Source organism: Emys orbicularis, chromosome 4 (assembly GCF_028017835.1).
Source record: "Emys orbicularis isolate rEmyOrb1 chromosome 4, rEmyOrb1.hap1, whole genome shotgun sequence".
Classification (NCBI taxonomy): Eukaryota; Metazoa; Chordata; order Testudines; family Emydidae; genus Emys; species Emys orbicularis.
In genome coordinates this window covers 95,065,032-95,081,145 of record NC_088686.1, presented here as the reverse complement: position 1 = coordinate 95,081,145, position 16,114 = coordinate 95,065,032, and the positions used below count along the sequence as shown (strand labels likewise).

At 40.5% G+C, this 16,114-nt stretch overlaps 1 protein-coding gene across 5 annotated transcripts in view; it reads left to right on the top strand.

Annotated features, from left to right (window-relative positions):
* WT1 (WT1 transcription factor) overlaps positions 1–16,114 on the top strand; it is a 46,473-nt gene that overhangs the window by 26,357 nt on the left and 4,002 nt on the right. For 4 of the 5 annotated variants that reach the window (XM_065403245.1, XM_065403248.1, XM_065403244.1 and 1 more), the window contains 3 exons: positions 2,061–2,163; positions 3,593–3,743; positions 14,802–14,891. In XM_065403245.1, the coding sequence (XP_065259317.1) occupies positions 2,061–2,163; positions 3,593–3,743; positions 14,802–14,891 (344 nt within the window). The remainder of the gene's footprint in view (positions 1–2,060; positions 2,164–3,592; positions 3,744–14,801; positions 14,892–16,114) is intronic. The other variant, XM_065403247.1, reaches the window with a different exon arrangement.

The following is a 16,114-nucleotide window of genomic DNA, read 5'->3' as shown; positions in this document are numbered from 1 at the left end:
TGTGGCTCTCTGATATTGGTGGATGCTGTAACTGAGAAAATGATTATTTATTGTTTGTATTCTGGTAGCACTTAAGGCCTTAATCGGGATTGGGGTCCCATTGTGGTAGGCATTGATACATAGATAAAAGAGGATTCCTGCCCTGAACAGGTGCCAGCATTGTTCTCTCCCTATTACTAATGGTAACGCCACTATTAAAAGATTTTATTCACCTTGCAACCCTCTTTTAGCCTGTTTCATTGTGAACTTTAAAAAAGCCTCTACTTTCCTATGAGGCCTAGTCTTTAACTCTTTGGTTCTGCCAGGTTTAGGTGTTCTTGAAAAAAACTAGCCCTTCCAAACCAGGAAAATCACAGCTGTTGTAGAATTTGTGAAGAAGTGGAACACATGCTTGCTGTGTCACTTTTGATCCACTGACTTGCCCAGCCAAGGATGTGACGCCATAGCTTTGTAGATTTGGCTCTGAAAAAACCAGTTGAACTAAAAATCTGTCTTTCTTTCAAGAAAGCTAGTTGTGGCTTCTAGGTAGGTAGCTGCCATGCAGTGCCATCCTGAACAGTTGGATAAAAAAGGCTGTTATTGGGATACCCCATGATGAATTTTGGGGAGAGAAGCCTCCAGAATATGAAGGTAACGTCCCCAGCAGAGGTTTTGCATGTGTGCCGGAAGCTTTCCTTTGGGTTTAGTGTAATTAGTAGAAGAGGGTGCCATTAGCAGTGTTTGAACCTACAGAACTGTACCACGTGAGGCAAAGGAACACCTCTGTTAGGCGTCAGAAGCAGACTGCTAGTCTCGATGTGGACTTGCTAAAGAAGAATGCAACACACACATTTTACAAATATTACATAGTCACAAAAGCTCTCTCCCCTTTGGTCATATTCATGAAACTTTCAGACTCTTTCCAGCCTGCAATTCCATTGTTTGTTCTTGTAAATCATTCGAAAGACTGGACCTCCACATAGACTGCTTTCTTTCAGTGGGCCCTGCTTTCCTTTTCAGTCAGAGGTCTGGAGCCTCAATGGCCTCTAATTGTGATGGCAATAGACCTGGTTATTCTAGGCTTTGCTTCAGAATCCCACTTTTCATCCATCTACATTGTTCCCTTATTGTGTCTCCCTGGACTCTACTCCTGGAGTTTTTGAATGTTCATGATACTGAAATTTAAACACCTACAGCTCTTAATTTATTAACACAAATGACTATTAATTCAGAACTAAAAATTGCTGTGTACATCTCACAGTTATTAAAGTGGAAAAATCCATTCGTGTTCCTACCTTTCTACAAACCAAAACAGAACATTTTGCAGGATACATCTTAACTAGGTAAACAAAATTGTGAAAAAACCATTTATTTTAAATGTTGCTGTGCTGCTGCCTGGGGAATCTTGATAATTTACACCAGCTGAGGCTCATCCCCTTTGTGTTTAGCATAGGTTGATTTTTACAAAGAGTTAAACTACAGTGCGTCTTGCAAGCTGATATGTGGGTTAAATGGTTAGGACGCTGATTTGTAATCTGTACTTATGAGTACACGACTGCTATTCTTATAAATGTCATCACTTTCTCAGTACTATCTGGTAATATCTGAGTCATGAGGTGCTGACAAAATCCACTGTACTTAATGTGAAACTTGAGGCATTTTGCTCATTCCAAAGATATTAGCAATAGCCAGCTCAGCATTTAGCTGATAAATAACTTGCACATATGCACATAAGTTTATGTTCCTGTGTGTCTCTCTTTTTCTTAACATCTTTGTGGTAATGCATCACACTTTAAACCATGACAATACTCCTTTTTTTCTGGACAGTATTTATTGGGCAATAATAAATGCAACTATATTATTGAGTCAATGCATTGTGCTGGAAAAGTGATGATCATGGTCTGACCCATGCAATGAAAGAGAAATCTTTCTCCAGTAATTTTCACTTGAGGATGGATCTCCTGACTACCAAATCAAAGCCTAAATAATTTATCACCATATTAAGAAACAAATCCTCTTGCTTGGAGCTGTGCACTAAAATAATATATAACTCTATGCATTGTTCCCCTCTTTATCTGCAGCCATGCAACAGGATATGAGAGTGACAACCACACTGGTCCTATGTTATACAGCTGTGGGGCCCAATATAGAATACACACCCATGGAGTCTTTAGAGGAATACAAGTAAGTATATTAGGACATTCTACATAGGGAAGAAGAATTACTGTTTTTATAGGGTTTCAGTTACTTATTGATTATTTGATTGGTATTCATAATTCTGTTGCTAACTTTAGGTCTTCCTGTGTCATTAAGAAATCCCTGAGATAAGTTGACTTCCAATTTCACTGAGGAACAAAATAAGATCACCATGTTGTAGTATGAAAAATCATGTATTTTTCCTTCTAAAATATATCTTTGGAGCTGCATTATTCACTAACTTTAGGATGGCCAAAAATTAGAGGCCTCTCATCTAACTTGAAAGTTAGGTATTTAGTAACTTTGGCCACATAAGTTTTTCTGTAGTTATAGTAGATTAGACCTGGGATTGTATATAAGGTTGAGCAAAAATGAGGTGTCAGATGAAGTTCTGAATGTGTGGATTTGTGAAATTGTAACAATTTGAACATCATTCCCTGAAGACAGAAGTACACGAAGTGATCACATCCCTAATGGCTAAATCACCAGTTAAACACTTGAAAGGGCCATAAAATCCAGGAGGGTTGATTCCCATCCATTTCTAACTGGTTATAGAATTAATACTAATGGATCCCATGCTGTATATTACGCTTGAGGTGTCTTGACATAAGGCACAATAAATGCATATGTTCTGTAAACTGAATAGACTGGCCACAAAGCTTTTTAAGAAATTTAAAATGTATTCTGACTTTTCTGCACTGCTTCAGTGTTGTTAATGTATCTCAATAGGACGATCTTTAGATTATATTAATAGTACCTGGTCCTTTTTTATAGTTTAACAATTCATCACTTAGTGAACCAGCTCTTAGAAAAAAGTTAAATGATTAAACTTTACATGCAGTGAACAGAACTGTGCAGTTAACATTCAATTATCCCAGAAGAAAGTCCATCGTGGTTGGAACACTGTGGCAGTACCATTGTATAGTCAAGGTTGCAATCTACAGCAGTATCTAATAGTAACATTTTTTCTTACATTGACTTCCTTGGACCTTAGCTTAATTTCTAGCTTGTAAAATTAAGTATAAAAACATTACTCTGGGTCAGGTTCTGATCTCTTTTACACTGTTATAATTCTGAAGCTAGTCCATTGATGCTAAAGGGGGTTACTCCACATTTATGCTGTTGGTAATTAGTTTGGAACTTGGCCCATTTATTGTAAGATAATAAATATTAGAGGGAATTTAGCATGTAGCATTTACCTTCACATATTTGTAATGCTGTACATGGAAAAGGTGAAGGAACACTGTTATACATTATTAATAGAATACAAAAATGGTCATTTGTAGTATGGTAGGTACATCAGAGGATCATACTCGTGTTGAAGTTTATTTGAGTGTTTCTACTGATTACATGGGAGCAGGTTTGTGACTATATGTGCTCACATTAGCTATGCACACTGCTGTTTCTGACATTGTAGGATGTTCGGCGAGTGCCAGGAGTCGCTCCAACTATTGTCCGATCAGCTAGCGAGACGAATGAAAAACGTCCCTTCATGTGTGCGTACCCTGGCTGTAACAAACGATACTTTAAGTTGTCCCATTTACAGATGCACAGCAGAAAGCACACCGGTAAGTGCCTGCATTGTCTAAGCAAGATGCCATATAAAGGGGGTGGTTTTAAAATCAAGATCAGGCAGAAGAGGCAACCCATAGCTCCATGTACAGAGGAGACCTGTATGATGATGATGATGATTGTGTGTCTGTGCCCTCTCCTGGACCATTCCGAGAGATATTAAGGTTTGTCTGTTCCTTTAAAGATACCATACTCAGTAACTTGCCACATTAACTCTAATTAACATTCACTTTAAATCCAACACAGCACTGGACTGGTTTAGATTACAAGTAAAAGAAGTTTATTCACAAAAGGAGATAGGATATTAAGTGAGTTCCAGTATAAAGGATAGAGTTAGAAATGGCTAAAAGCAAATAAAAGTGAAATATGCTTTCTAGAGGCTAAGACTTAACACAACAAGCTACAGCCCTTGTCCAAGGTAGTTTTCCTTACCCATCTACCTTCCAGCAAGATGGCTGACCACCCATCTGGTCAGGATTTCCGATAGAGTCCAAAGTGCTCAGTTCCTAGGTGAAAGATAACTTGGGGTTCTTAGCCCCTCTCTTATATAGTCCAGTGAACCTTTGAAATAGATTCTTCTGAAGGTTTCCCCCCAAAGTGAAGTTCATTCAAGTTATGAGGAAGGAGACATGGAGTCTAGTGGTGAAGGAAATTCCATGCTGGTTTCTTCCCCCACTGGTATTTGCTAAAATGCAAATTAATCTGTTTCCTGAAATCTCCTCCCCCTGCTGTGATGCTCAGTAGTTAATACTTCCCCTTGCTGGCTTGATGGGTCTGTTTACTTTCTATCTAGATTGCATTCCAATTGTCTCTTAATGTACTTTGGAAATATCTTCAAGGTGGCAGAATCACATTCCTTTGTCTAGGGTAGGGTAACTTCAGCACTGCCTGGCAGACACACTTTGATAACATAATTTCCAATAAGTTTTTAACTTTGAATTTGTCCTCTGTACATACATTACACAATCATATTAATGATCAGTATGTTATTAGCTTTCTACTGACACCTTACCTGACACCTTTTAGTTACAGGTTATAACCTTAGTGCGTTGGGGTACACTGGAATGGTCAGGCCATCTGAAACTTATTAAGAGCTATCACTGAGCCCCTTGTCCTTTTGCGTTGGGATGCTCTTAGGATCACAACTGTGCTAAAGATACACATTTTCATGCTACTGCTCTACCACATCAGCAATTGCTGTCATTATCATAGGGATGAAATAGACTGTCGAGAGGTGGTCCATTGTAAATAGTCACATGGTCTATCATACACTATCTCTGTTAAAATATGACTCACACTATAAAAGAGAGATTGCAAACCCCAGGCCTGTGGAATACTTTGAATACTATGGTAATGTTAATTGCGTGCAGCAATTGTAAAGATCTTAAGGATAATCAGTGCAATGCATTTTTAATTTAATAATGCACAGGACTGTACAACACATGGAATATTCAGCTGGACATCTTCAGTGTTGCTCAGACTACAAATTCAAGATACTTTAGATTGTAACTGCAATTTAGGCTTCACAGCTCAAGCTGTACACAAACAGTACTCTGGTCTCCATAAACAGTTTTAAAATACAATTTTGTAGGCACTTGGGAGCCTCTAACAGCTGCTTATGCCAGTATTTTGCTTGAAAATGTCTAAACAGTTTTGAGTTGTCCTCACAATCACTCCTATTTCCTCCATCGCTAAACTTATTTGCTCCAGATCTTGATTTTCCATAATTTGAAAATTGTTAATTATTCAGCTCTTATTTTATTACATGTAGATGCTTGGTTTATACCATATTATTTCTGGATGCCTCACAAAGGTTACTCCTGAAACTTTTTTTTTCTTTAACTGCAAGAGATGTACTGCATTATACCACACACTATTTAGCGCTTGCTCTATAATATTTGGAGACAAAAAAGTTACAGGAAGCTGTAGATGCTGGGACTGTAGCTGGCTATCCTCTCCAGAGGGAGTTTTCTGACTGCCTTTGAAGGGCATAAATACACTTATTCCTCTAGAGTGAGTTGTAGAGGTGCCAGAGAGAGGAGATAAATGCTCACGATAAATGCTTCATTGCATTCCATGCTTCACAAACCTAGAGGGGCTTTTCCCCCAGAATGATCACTCTTTCAGATGTGGCCCAAGATCTGTACATCCCTGAACTTTCAGATATTTTAAATTCAAATCTAGATATGGTTTTGAATTTTGCCAATGTCTCTTAGCTTTATAAAAGGGCAGGTCCATCCATATTCAGTGGTATCTAATATTCAGATGTGAACTTTGTGGAGGGTCCCATTTCTAATCTCTTTGTATCTTTGTCTTTCCCCTGTTTCCCAGCATGGGGGTTGTGCAGCCATTTTGTGGAAAGCTTTGGAAACCAATCTTTCTTTTATGGAGGGGTTATCCTTTTGGAATCACTGCTGTGGAGTGTCTCTTTTCCTGGTGGCGGTGTTTACTGAGTGATAGCTTCTTTACTACTCCTTTCCTTCCACACCCCACTTGCTGTTTTTAGGTGCAAGGCATTGTCTTAGAGAAATCTATAAGGGACCATCATCAGGCCAGTCTGAATATAATGGAGTTGCCAGCTAGGGACCACCTGGTAAAGTAAAGCCACAGCCCTTTTAAACTGTTTCTTAATCTGAGATTAAACAGGCAGCTGAGCAACACCTGAGCATTGTAAACTTAGGGTTCAGTATTAAATATGCCAGTTAGACTGAGTGGAGTCAGACAACTAGAAAGGGAATAGCAGTAGAATGTCTAGCATGGTGTTCTGCACTCACAAAAAGAGGGATCTTCTTCTTCTTCTTCTTCTTCCACTAACACATACACCTTTGTGTAGACAGTACTCTGGATAGTTGCAGGAAAGCTGGAGAGCTTCCAGGGGCCAGCTACTATAGAGGTTACTTTTGGCTGTGTAACCCACACACCTCCTGGGTGTGGTGCTCTGTCCCATCTAGTGGCACCGAGACCAGAGAGAGATTAATGAGTCTGCTCTACAGCCTTAGCTAAAGGCCACGTGGCTTTTAGCTCAGGCAGTACAGGCTCATGCACTAAGCTCCAGAGGCCCCAGGTTTGATCCTGCCTGCTGATGACCAGGGTCCGTCAGTGCTACAAGTCCTGGAGAGCTTCCAGGGGCCAGCTACTATAGAGGTTACTTTTGGCTGTATCAGGCCTGTCTTTCTGTAACCAATATACAATTGTACTATTCCTGGTGTAATGTGGTATTAGAATACACACATGCAGTAGCCCTTCCACCTTTCTTAATATAGTAATAGATCAGGTTTTGCAATAATGGACACTTGATTTGAAACAGGATGAAATATTAATATGTAAACTTAAATTAGCTGTTAGTGCTGTTACAAAATAATTTTGGCCCTTGATGTATTTCTTCCTATCACCTACTAGATATTTATATGACTGACTCATTAGTTCCTCTACTTATGTCCTTTTCTTTCAGATAATGTTACCAACTGCTATATTGCAAAATCAAGCAGAGCTCTGAAACACAAAATTGGAATCTCTAATCAGTTTTTACTAATGTTTCAACAAAGTTCTTGTAGAAAATACATTGACATTTTGTACCCTCGAAGATTGCTTATCCACTGTTAACAATGCCATTATTGAAACACATATAACCATAAAAGCGCACTTGTTATCTGGAATATTCCACTGTAGTAGATTGGGCTCCTAAAGAAATGCAAAAATAAATATAAATTGTAAACAATAATGCAAATAATGTGGTGAGTAGATTTCAGGGATTACTTTGTGAAAACTGATTATACATAAATACGTGTACGTGTGTGTGTGTGTATGTGTATATATATATATACACACACACACCTTCATGAACTTGATCTATGGCAGAAACATCATAATTCTTTCCAGATTTTGTCTGGTGATATTCCAATTCCTGGTAAAGCTATGAATTCACTTTGAATAGAAACTGGTCATCTTATACAGAAAATAGCTTTTTGGACCTTCTGTCTCTAAAAACTACCTTTTCATTTAAAAAGAGAGAGAGAGAGAGCAGTAATTGTCAAGAATTTTGCTTTTTAAGGATTTTGTAATATACAGGGTAAGTGTGTGTGGTGGTGATTCTGTCTAGTAGCTGCCCTCAGTGATGCCTGAGAGCCTGCAACTAATGGAGCTGATCCTTTTAGTTCAAGTGTTAGGGGTTTCAGCTTGTGGTGTTGAAAGTCCAAGGTTGTGTTTGAAAGTATATAGCCATGGTGTGACGGGTTCCCACCGGGGTGCCACTTGTAACTGGGGTACCACTCAGCCCACCTGACCCACCAGCCTGGGCTCTCTTTCACATTGTGGTGCTGTGATAAGTTTCCAAGCTTACTTTTTCACCAGCATACACACAGTATAGGGACACACCCAGCTGCAGCTTCACACAGACACTGAGATTAGCTCTGCCTGGGATGGCTCAGCTAAGGCACTCCCAGTTGCTAAAGCAGCCCCCCCCCCCAGAGTGTAAACCCCAAATTATACTGTTTTGTGCTGCACAGAGAACTGTACAGTGTAAGCTCATAAAATTTGCCCCCTCCCTCAATGTGGAGAGAGATATGCAACAGCTTTCTGCCCCAAGTTATAATTTCCACTCCTTGGTTTTAGACCAGTGGTTTTCAAACTGCGGATTGCGACCCGGAATGTAAGACACTGGGTTGCGGCAGCTCTGGTCAGCACTGCCGACCGGGCCATTAAAAGTCCCGTCGGCGGTGCTGCCCGGCTAAGGCAAGCTAGTCCCTAACTGTTCTGACCCCATGCTGTGCCCCAGAAGCGGCCAGCAGCAGGACTGGCTCCTAGGTGGAGGGGCCACGGAGCTCTGCATGCTGTCCCCACCCCGAGCACTGGCTCTGCCAGCCAATGGGAGCTGGCGGGGGGAGGGAGGGAGAAAGCTGTGCCTGCGTGTGAGAGCTGCTTGCGCACCTGTGCCTAGGAGCCAGACCTGCTGCTGGCCACTTCTGGGGCGCAGCACAGTCCGCAGTGCCAGGACAGGCAGGAAGCCTGCCTTAGCACCCCCGCTGCATCACTGACCGAGAGCCACCCGAGGTAAGCCCATGCCCCAATCCCCTGACCCAGCCCTGAGCCCCCCCCAAACCCAGAGCCCCTCCTGCACCCCAAACCCCTCATCCCCAGCTCCGTTGGGTCGCGGGCATCAATAATTTTCTTCAACTAGGTCACCAGAAAAAAAGTTTGAAACCCACTGTTTTAGACAAAACAAAAACAAGTTTATTAACTACAAAAGATAGATTTTAAGTGATAGCAAACCGATCAAAGCAGATTACCTTAATAAATAAACAAAACTGAGCTTAACATACTAGACAGGTAGGATATAAATTAGCAAATTCTCACCGTGCGTGATAAACAGGCTGGCAGATTCTTAAGGCACAAGTTGCCTTGGCTTTCCCAGGTTTTCATACACAGGCTAAAAATCCCTCTAGCCTGGGACCATCACTTCCCACAGTTCAGTCCTTGCCCCTCAGGCATTTCCAGGTGTGTTGTTGTAGGGAGAGTGAGGACCCATCATGATGTCACTGTCCCCCTTTATATCTTCCTCCCACTTGCTGGAAAGCTCTTTTGCTGTAGCCTGGGTCAAACAGTTCCCATTGTGTCATGCTATCTCTGAGAGGTTTCTATTGTACACAGTTCCTGGGGTAATCTTTGTGCATGTGTGAATTTCCTCAAGAAGCCATTAACATTGTTTGGCCTTTTTACTGTTGTACCTGAAAGGCTGCTTGTGGGTGTTTTCAACCTCAGAACATGTTTCTGTAACACATACATAGCCAAACTTCATAACTTCACATATGACAATAGTTCATACAATCCAATGAGATATTACTGTCTAGCAGATCAAGACTTTTAGAATGATACCACACAGTGGTAAATATTGAGGTGCCAGGGTGTCACACATGGGTTTGCTATACCTTAAATTTTATAGTACTAGATAAGTATTGGTGATGTATTTCACAATGACTCTATCTTATTGATTATACACTGCCACCAAAACCCACTCAGAATGAAGTGTGTCTTCTTGACATCCCTTCTGTGTCTCCTTCCTTTATCTAGTTACTTATATGACCTTCCTCACCACGGTATCTAGGCACCTTGCAATCATTAATGGATTTTATCCTCCAAGATCATTGAGAAGTAGAGAAATATTATCCCTATTCTACAAATGGGGAACTAAGGGTAGATTAAGTGACTTGTTTAAGATCACACGTGAGGTCTGTGGTTGAGCGGGGAATCAAACCCATGTCTGAGTCCCAGGCCAGTGCCCTAGACCGTCTTTCGTCTATTAATATTCCTTGAAGGCAGATCTTGTAAGATTCATTCTCATGGGATAATGTGCAGTGTAGAAGGTTTTTCTTTTATCACCAACAGTTACAAATCCATCCCCCCATGTCAATCTGGTTTCTTGTGCAAAAAAATGCATAAACTTTATCTTTAAAGCTTACCTGCAAAAGAAAAATATGTTAAAAAAAAGTTTACTGAAACACGTTATAATGGTATAAACACTTTTGCATTGATATTGAACTGCATCCACACAAGGGGGTTGCACCAATTTAATGGAATCAGTATAAAAACCCATTTAATTAGATTGGCACAAAACTGGGTATAGACCTGCCTCAGATTCTTTCTCTGTAAAACTTGCTGTCTCTGAGCAGAAGGCAAAACTTCAGCTACTCAATTAATGTTTTAGTCTTAGCACTAGCCCACCTCCCCATTCCAGAACTCCTCCACCAAAAGTATACTTGAATGAAAGTATTACGGTCAATATTATGCACTTATAGGAAAGTAGGTCCAAATTCTGCTCTCGCTTAAATCTGGAGTAACTGCATTGGTTTCAAAGAAGTTGCCTTCAATTTACACTGGTGTAATTTGGCCCATTTTGAATAAGTACACTGACTATATATATATATATATATATATATATATATAAGACGCCAATGAGGGGGGGGAAAAAAAAGCGCAAACCAGAACCATGCCGGCTCAGATTTGTTTTATGTTTGCAGTGCTTTAAACCTAAAGTTAAAGTGCAATTTGAGTTTTTAATTTTAAAAGAAGAAATGGTTTTATAGTGAACTGTCTTTCCATTCCCCCATGTCTAAAGCTTTATCTTGCATTATGGTCGGCCTTTACGTTTTTCTTGTTAGTACTGAAATGGAAATAATAGCGAAAAATTGAGCAAGGAAAGGGCAAAGGGCAGGTGCAGTTTGATCTTCAACTCCTTTCTGTTTTGTTTTTGTCATATGGGAAATATTGTTTGAGTGTCCCTCAAACCTGGAATCTTTAGCTCTAACTCGGGATGCCCCCAATGAGCCCTGGGAAAGAAGAAATCACAAACAAGCTTTTTGCTAATCAGTTTAGAGCAGTGTTTCTCAAACTGGGGTCTGTGGATGCCTGGGGGTCCATGAGGGCACTCCAGGGGTCTGCTGGCCACGCTGATCAACTCCTTCCCTTCCCTCCCTTAACTCCTCCTGCACACCAGGGAACAGCTGTTCAGCGATGTGCAGGAGGTGCTGGGAGGGACGGGGAGGAGTGGGAGCGGGAAGAGGTGGGGCAGAGGTAGGGCCTTCAGGGAAGGGGAGGAGTGGGGGCAGGGCCTGAGGCTGAGTGAGGGACTTAGGGGGTCCGTGACAATTTTTAAATCAAAATGGAGGTCCTTGGGTTGCTAAAGTTTGAGAACCGCTGGTTTAGAGAATCCACTGAGTGTTTAGTGTTGAACACCCAGTGCACTTTTCCTAATCGGATGCTTGTTCTGATGCTTATTGAAGTCAATATGTATCTCTGCTGACTTCAGTGGCCATTTAATTTAGGCCCCTGCTGAAGCCCAAGAAGAATGGAAGAGAGAGAAATTCTGGATCCTCTCCAAATCTCACTCCCTTTCCTTTTACACTCAATTTCAACACACTGTTTTGTGCCAGTTTGCTGGATTGGCTGACCCCCATGTGTGCTTTGGTTGACGTTTTCCTTATTCTAATCAAAAATATTTTTTAATTAATTTTTTTTAAATGGCTTTAATCTACAAACTGGCTTCTAATGGTTAAATTGCATAACAATTCTGTCCAAACAAATCTGAATGCAAGTGAGCAACTCTGCTTCCAGCAGAAGAAGGTTGCTGATAAGGTAGTCTGAAAAAGGCATCAGAGTTCTCAGGCGAGTAGATCATTTTGTAAAACAAAAATAAAGGTCCTTTTGTTTTCAAAGTGGATGCCTTCAAGCCTGTTACAATGTTCTATTCAAATGTCTAATTAAATATCTTCTGCGTTTATATTGCAATTAGGAGACAATCATCCTGTCACTGCATTCTGTTTCACTGACATTCAGTCTCTTAAATCTGTCAAATGGCTGAATCTCTTGAAAGTAAGTGGTTTCCTAGAAGTAAGCATTTCTGCAGAAGTTCTTGTGGTCGAAGTGTAAGGAACCATTTTAAACACTTGTGGCAAACGTAATAATTTACATAAATAAATTAAACTGAACAGAGATGGAATAGGTTATGCCTAGGTTTAAGAGTCCGTAAACTCCTTTGGGTACCTGCCACAGGAAGTTATAAAGATTTTTATACAGATGTTAAATATGGTGAAAATTCTGATCTGTGCTACACCCCTGTAAATCTTCATTAATATAAACAAATATCAGAGTGGTAGCCATGTTAGTCTGTATCCACAAAAATGAGGAGTCAGGTGGCACCTTAAAGACAAACAGATTTATTTGGGCATAAGCTTTCGAGCATCTGAAGAAGTGGGTTTTTACCCATGAACGATAATGCCCAAATAAATCTGTTAGCCTTTAAGGTGCTACCGACTCCTCGTTGTTAATATAAACAAAGTTACACAACATTTGCAAAAGTTTTGCTGAGATCAGAATGTGACTCATCCCAGAATGAGTCACATTTATGTTTTAAGCCCAAATCATAATTTCATAATACAAAAATGATAGAGATGTGTTAACTCTGTAATTTTTAAAAAGGATAAGGATAAGCTATAAAGATAAATATTTTCAAGTAGAAATTGCTATGTCCCCTTAAATCATGGACCATTTCTAACTGTCCTAACACTGTAATTGCAATCAAATATACTCTGTAAAGGGGTCAATTCACTTTCATAGATCACATGCAACATAAACATAATATCTTAGCATATGCCTCCTCTGCGCCTCAGAATGTACAGCACTCATTCTAGATTCAAATGTGGTTAACAGAAACCTATTTCTCTGCTATTATTATAAACTAACACCACAAACACTGAATCTTGAAATTCAGGTGTTTGGGAACTTCATACATTTTAAAAAAAATCCACCCCACTTCATTTCAAGCTCCTTTTTTCTTTAATGCCTTCATTTTGGGTCTTTGTTGTACACAGGGATGGTGCAAGGAAGTTTTGCGCCTGAGGCGAAACTTCCACCTTGTGCCCCCCCCCCAGCCCTGTGGCAGCTCCCCCCACCCTGCCCTGAGGCGCCCCCCCCCCCGGCAGCTCCCCACCCTAGGGAGCCGTGCGGCAGCTCCCCACCCCAGCTCACCTCTGCTCCGCCTCCTCCCTGAGCACGCCGCCCCCACTCTAATTCTCCTCCCCTCCCAGGCTTGCGGCGCCAAACAGCTGATTGGCGCCACAAGCCTGGGAGGCGGGAGAAGTGGAGCGGCTGCTGCGCTGGGAGAGGGAGTCTGAGCCGCACGTGTCAGCGCGCCGTCGGCAGCCCAGCCCAGGAACGCTGTAAAAAAAAAATTGGGGGCACCGCTTTTTGGCACCCCCAAATCTTGGCGCCCTAGGCAACCGCCTAGTTTGCCTTAATGGTAGCACCGGCCCTGGTTGTACACCTCACCCTTCCAAAGCAGAAAAAAACAAGTTCCATGCAGTTTACTATGTGTAGAACTTTCATATGAAGTGTTTAAAAACCAGAGTCCTTCTGCTCTGCATACACATTAAAGGGCTCCATTCTGACATTGTAAAAGGGCCTTATAGTGGGTGTAAATATAATGTATGTATTTTATGCCATTCTAACATGCCAGAGTGGTGTAAAAAGGTCTTAGTGTAAATGAGAATCAGGCCTTAAAAATCCTATGTCAGTAAGATTGTTAGCCCTTCTGTGCTGGTCAAAATTTTAAGTCACCCCTCTATTCCACAGTGTGCTGTATTCCAATTTGTTTCCACTCTCCTCTCCTGAAATGGCTGCATTTTTATTATGTTTGTATGCTTAGATAATTTGTCAAGCTCTTTATGATGAAAGGTGCTGTATGAATGTGAGACATTATTATCATTTATTTTATTTTTAAGGCCAGCATATCACCTTTGGTCCCAGGCCGGCTGAGTTCTAGGGTTCTGAGTAGAGATGTACAAAACACATAGGAAAAGTTTAGATAATTTTTGTATGAGGCTCTCAAAGATTTCATAGACTTGTGTGAGGGAGGTGTTTGCATGTGAAATACTGCTTTTCATGGTGCTTAAGGGAAGTGAAGGAATAGGCATTTTGGGGGAGAAATGTGCTTTATTCCAGGATTGAATGTTGCCAATTCTTTTACACACTTACACCAGATAAAAATTTACCAGTCTTAATGTTTTGGGTTTGATTTTTTCCCCCTTCAAATCCAGTTTACAGCAATTTATAAATCTTTCACCTGTGTAAATTCCTTGTGAAAATTGTAGAAGGGGTTGGACTATGGTCTTCGGGGGAAAAGACACATTGCTGTTTTTACTGTCAAATAATAGAATAATGTCAAATGTTGGAATAAATGTTCATGCAACTTGGGTTCAGTTTTTGTAATTTTAATCTATTTTTTACCCCTTTTTAGAACAAACTGATTCAAGATCAAATTTAACTAAGGTAAATGAATTGTGCTAGATCCTCAGCTGGTGAAAATCTGCATAGTTCCATTGACTTCAAGCTATATTAATTTGAATCAGCTGAGAATCTGGCCCATTAACTTTTAAAAATATGTGAGAAGAAGCCCTAGCCTTTTAGTATAGCACATTTTATAAATGAAGAGACTCATTAAACATGAAGCTGACATGTTTTCGAATTCAGCAATGCCTTTCTAATGAAACCTTTGCCCTCTTAAGGTGAGAAACCGTACCAATGCGACTTTAAGGACTGTGAGCGAAGGTTCTCTCGTTCAGACCAACTCAAACGACACCAAAGACGACACACAGGTTTGTTGGCTGTAGCTTTCTCCTCTCTAACATCCTTCTTAGCAGGAAGATTCATCCTTAGTTGGACTCCAGGATGATGATTTTTTACTAGTATTTCAGAATCACAAATTTATGCCTCAATAATTGAGCTTTTGGATTCTGCAAACTTGTAACAAAACTCTTGAAATGAAACACTCTGCTCTCTGGAGTGACGTGCATGGTGTGGAAAATATTCTCTCTTTTGAACAAGGAATTATTAAACAAAATAAAACCATCGACTAGTAATCTGATAAAAGTAATAATTTAAAAACAATTAATGCAGTTAATACTGCAGTGATGCTTATGATTTAAATATGTAAGGGGAAAACCTGCACTCACCCGTGTGTGAGGCTCAAAAGGCAATGGAACTACCATGTGTTTGCTGTGCAGAAAGGAGGAGCAGATGATGAAGTGTACACCACACCCACTGCAATCTACAGAGCACTGCTCTGCATCTGGATCCCAATCCCGCACTTAGGCATGTACGTAATTGTGAACATGTGCTTAAATCCTATTGACATTAAGCATGTGGCTACACTGGCCAAAAACTCTGCGCAGGAAGCATGTAGCACTCCTTGGCTACAGGGTGGAGAACGTTGTAGCAATTATAAATGGCTCTGTGGCCTGACTCTGGATTGCGGAATATTACAAGGTTCCTTATGCAAAGTCTGTCTGTTCACTTTTTATCCTAAGGAAGACAGTTTGGCCCTTAAGAGGTAATAGGAGAATTATGATGGACTTCAGCTGTGTGAAACTTTCTATAATGAAACCTGAAACGATAGGAATCTTTCGGTTTAAACATGAAAACTAGCAGTTCATGTAAACTTTCTTTGGGTCTTGCAAACCTTTAATCAGAATGCTCAGTGGTGGTTCTTTAGGGGGTGAGGAGGGACGTTTTTGAGACTGTTATATGGCTTCACTTAATTTCCCCCCCTAATATATACACTTTTGACAATCCCATGGTAGGTCTTCTTGGTTGAACAAATCCTTAAGAACCCATGCAAAATATAGTTTAATAAAACTTGTCAGGTGGATTTTTTTTCCAAATCTGGTTTTACCAAATTGAATCCAAATACACAAAGCTTGAGGTGGAACGCCAGAGGTACCAAACCACAGGAACCAACAAATTAATAACTTTGTAGAGCTTTTCTTGATCATGACTTTTCATATTTTGAATCCTATGAGTAGTGCTTGCTTACACTGGC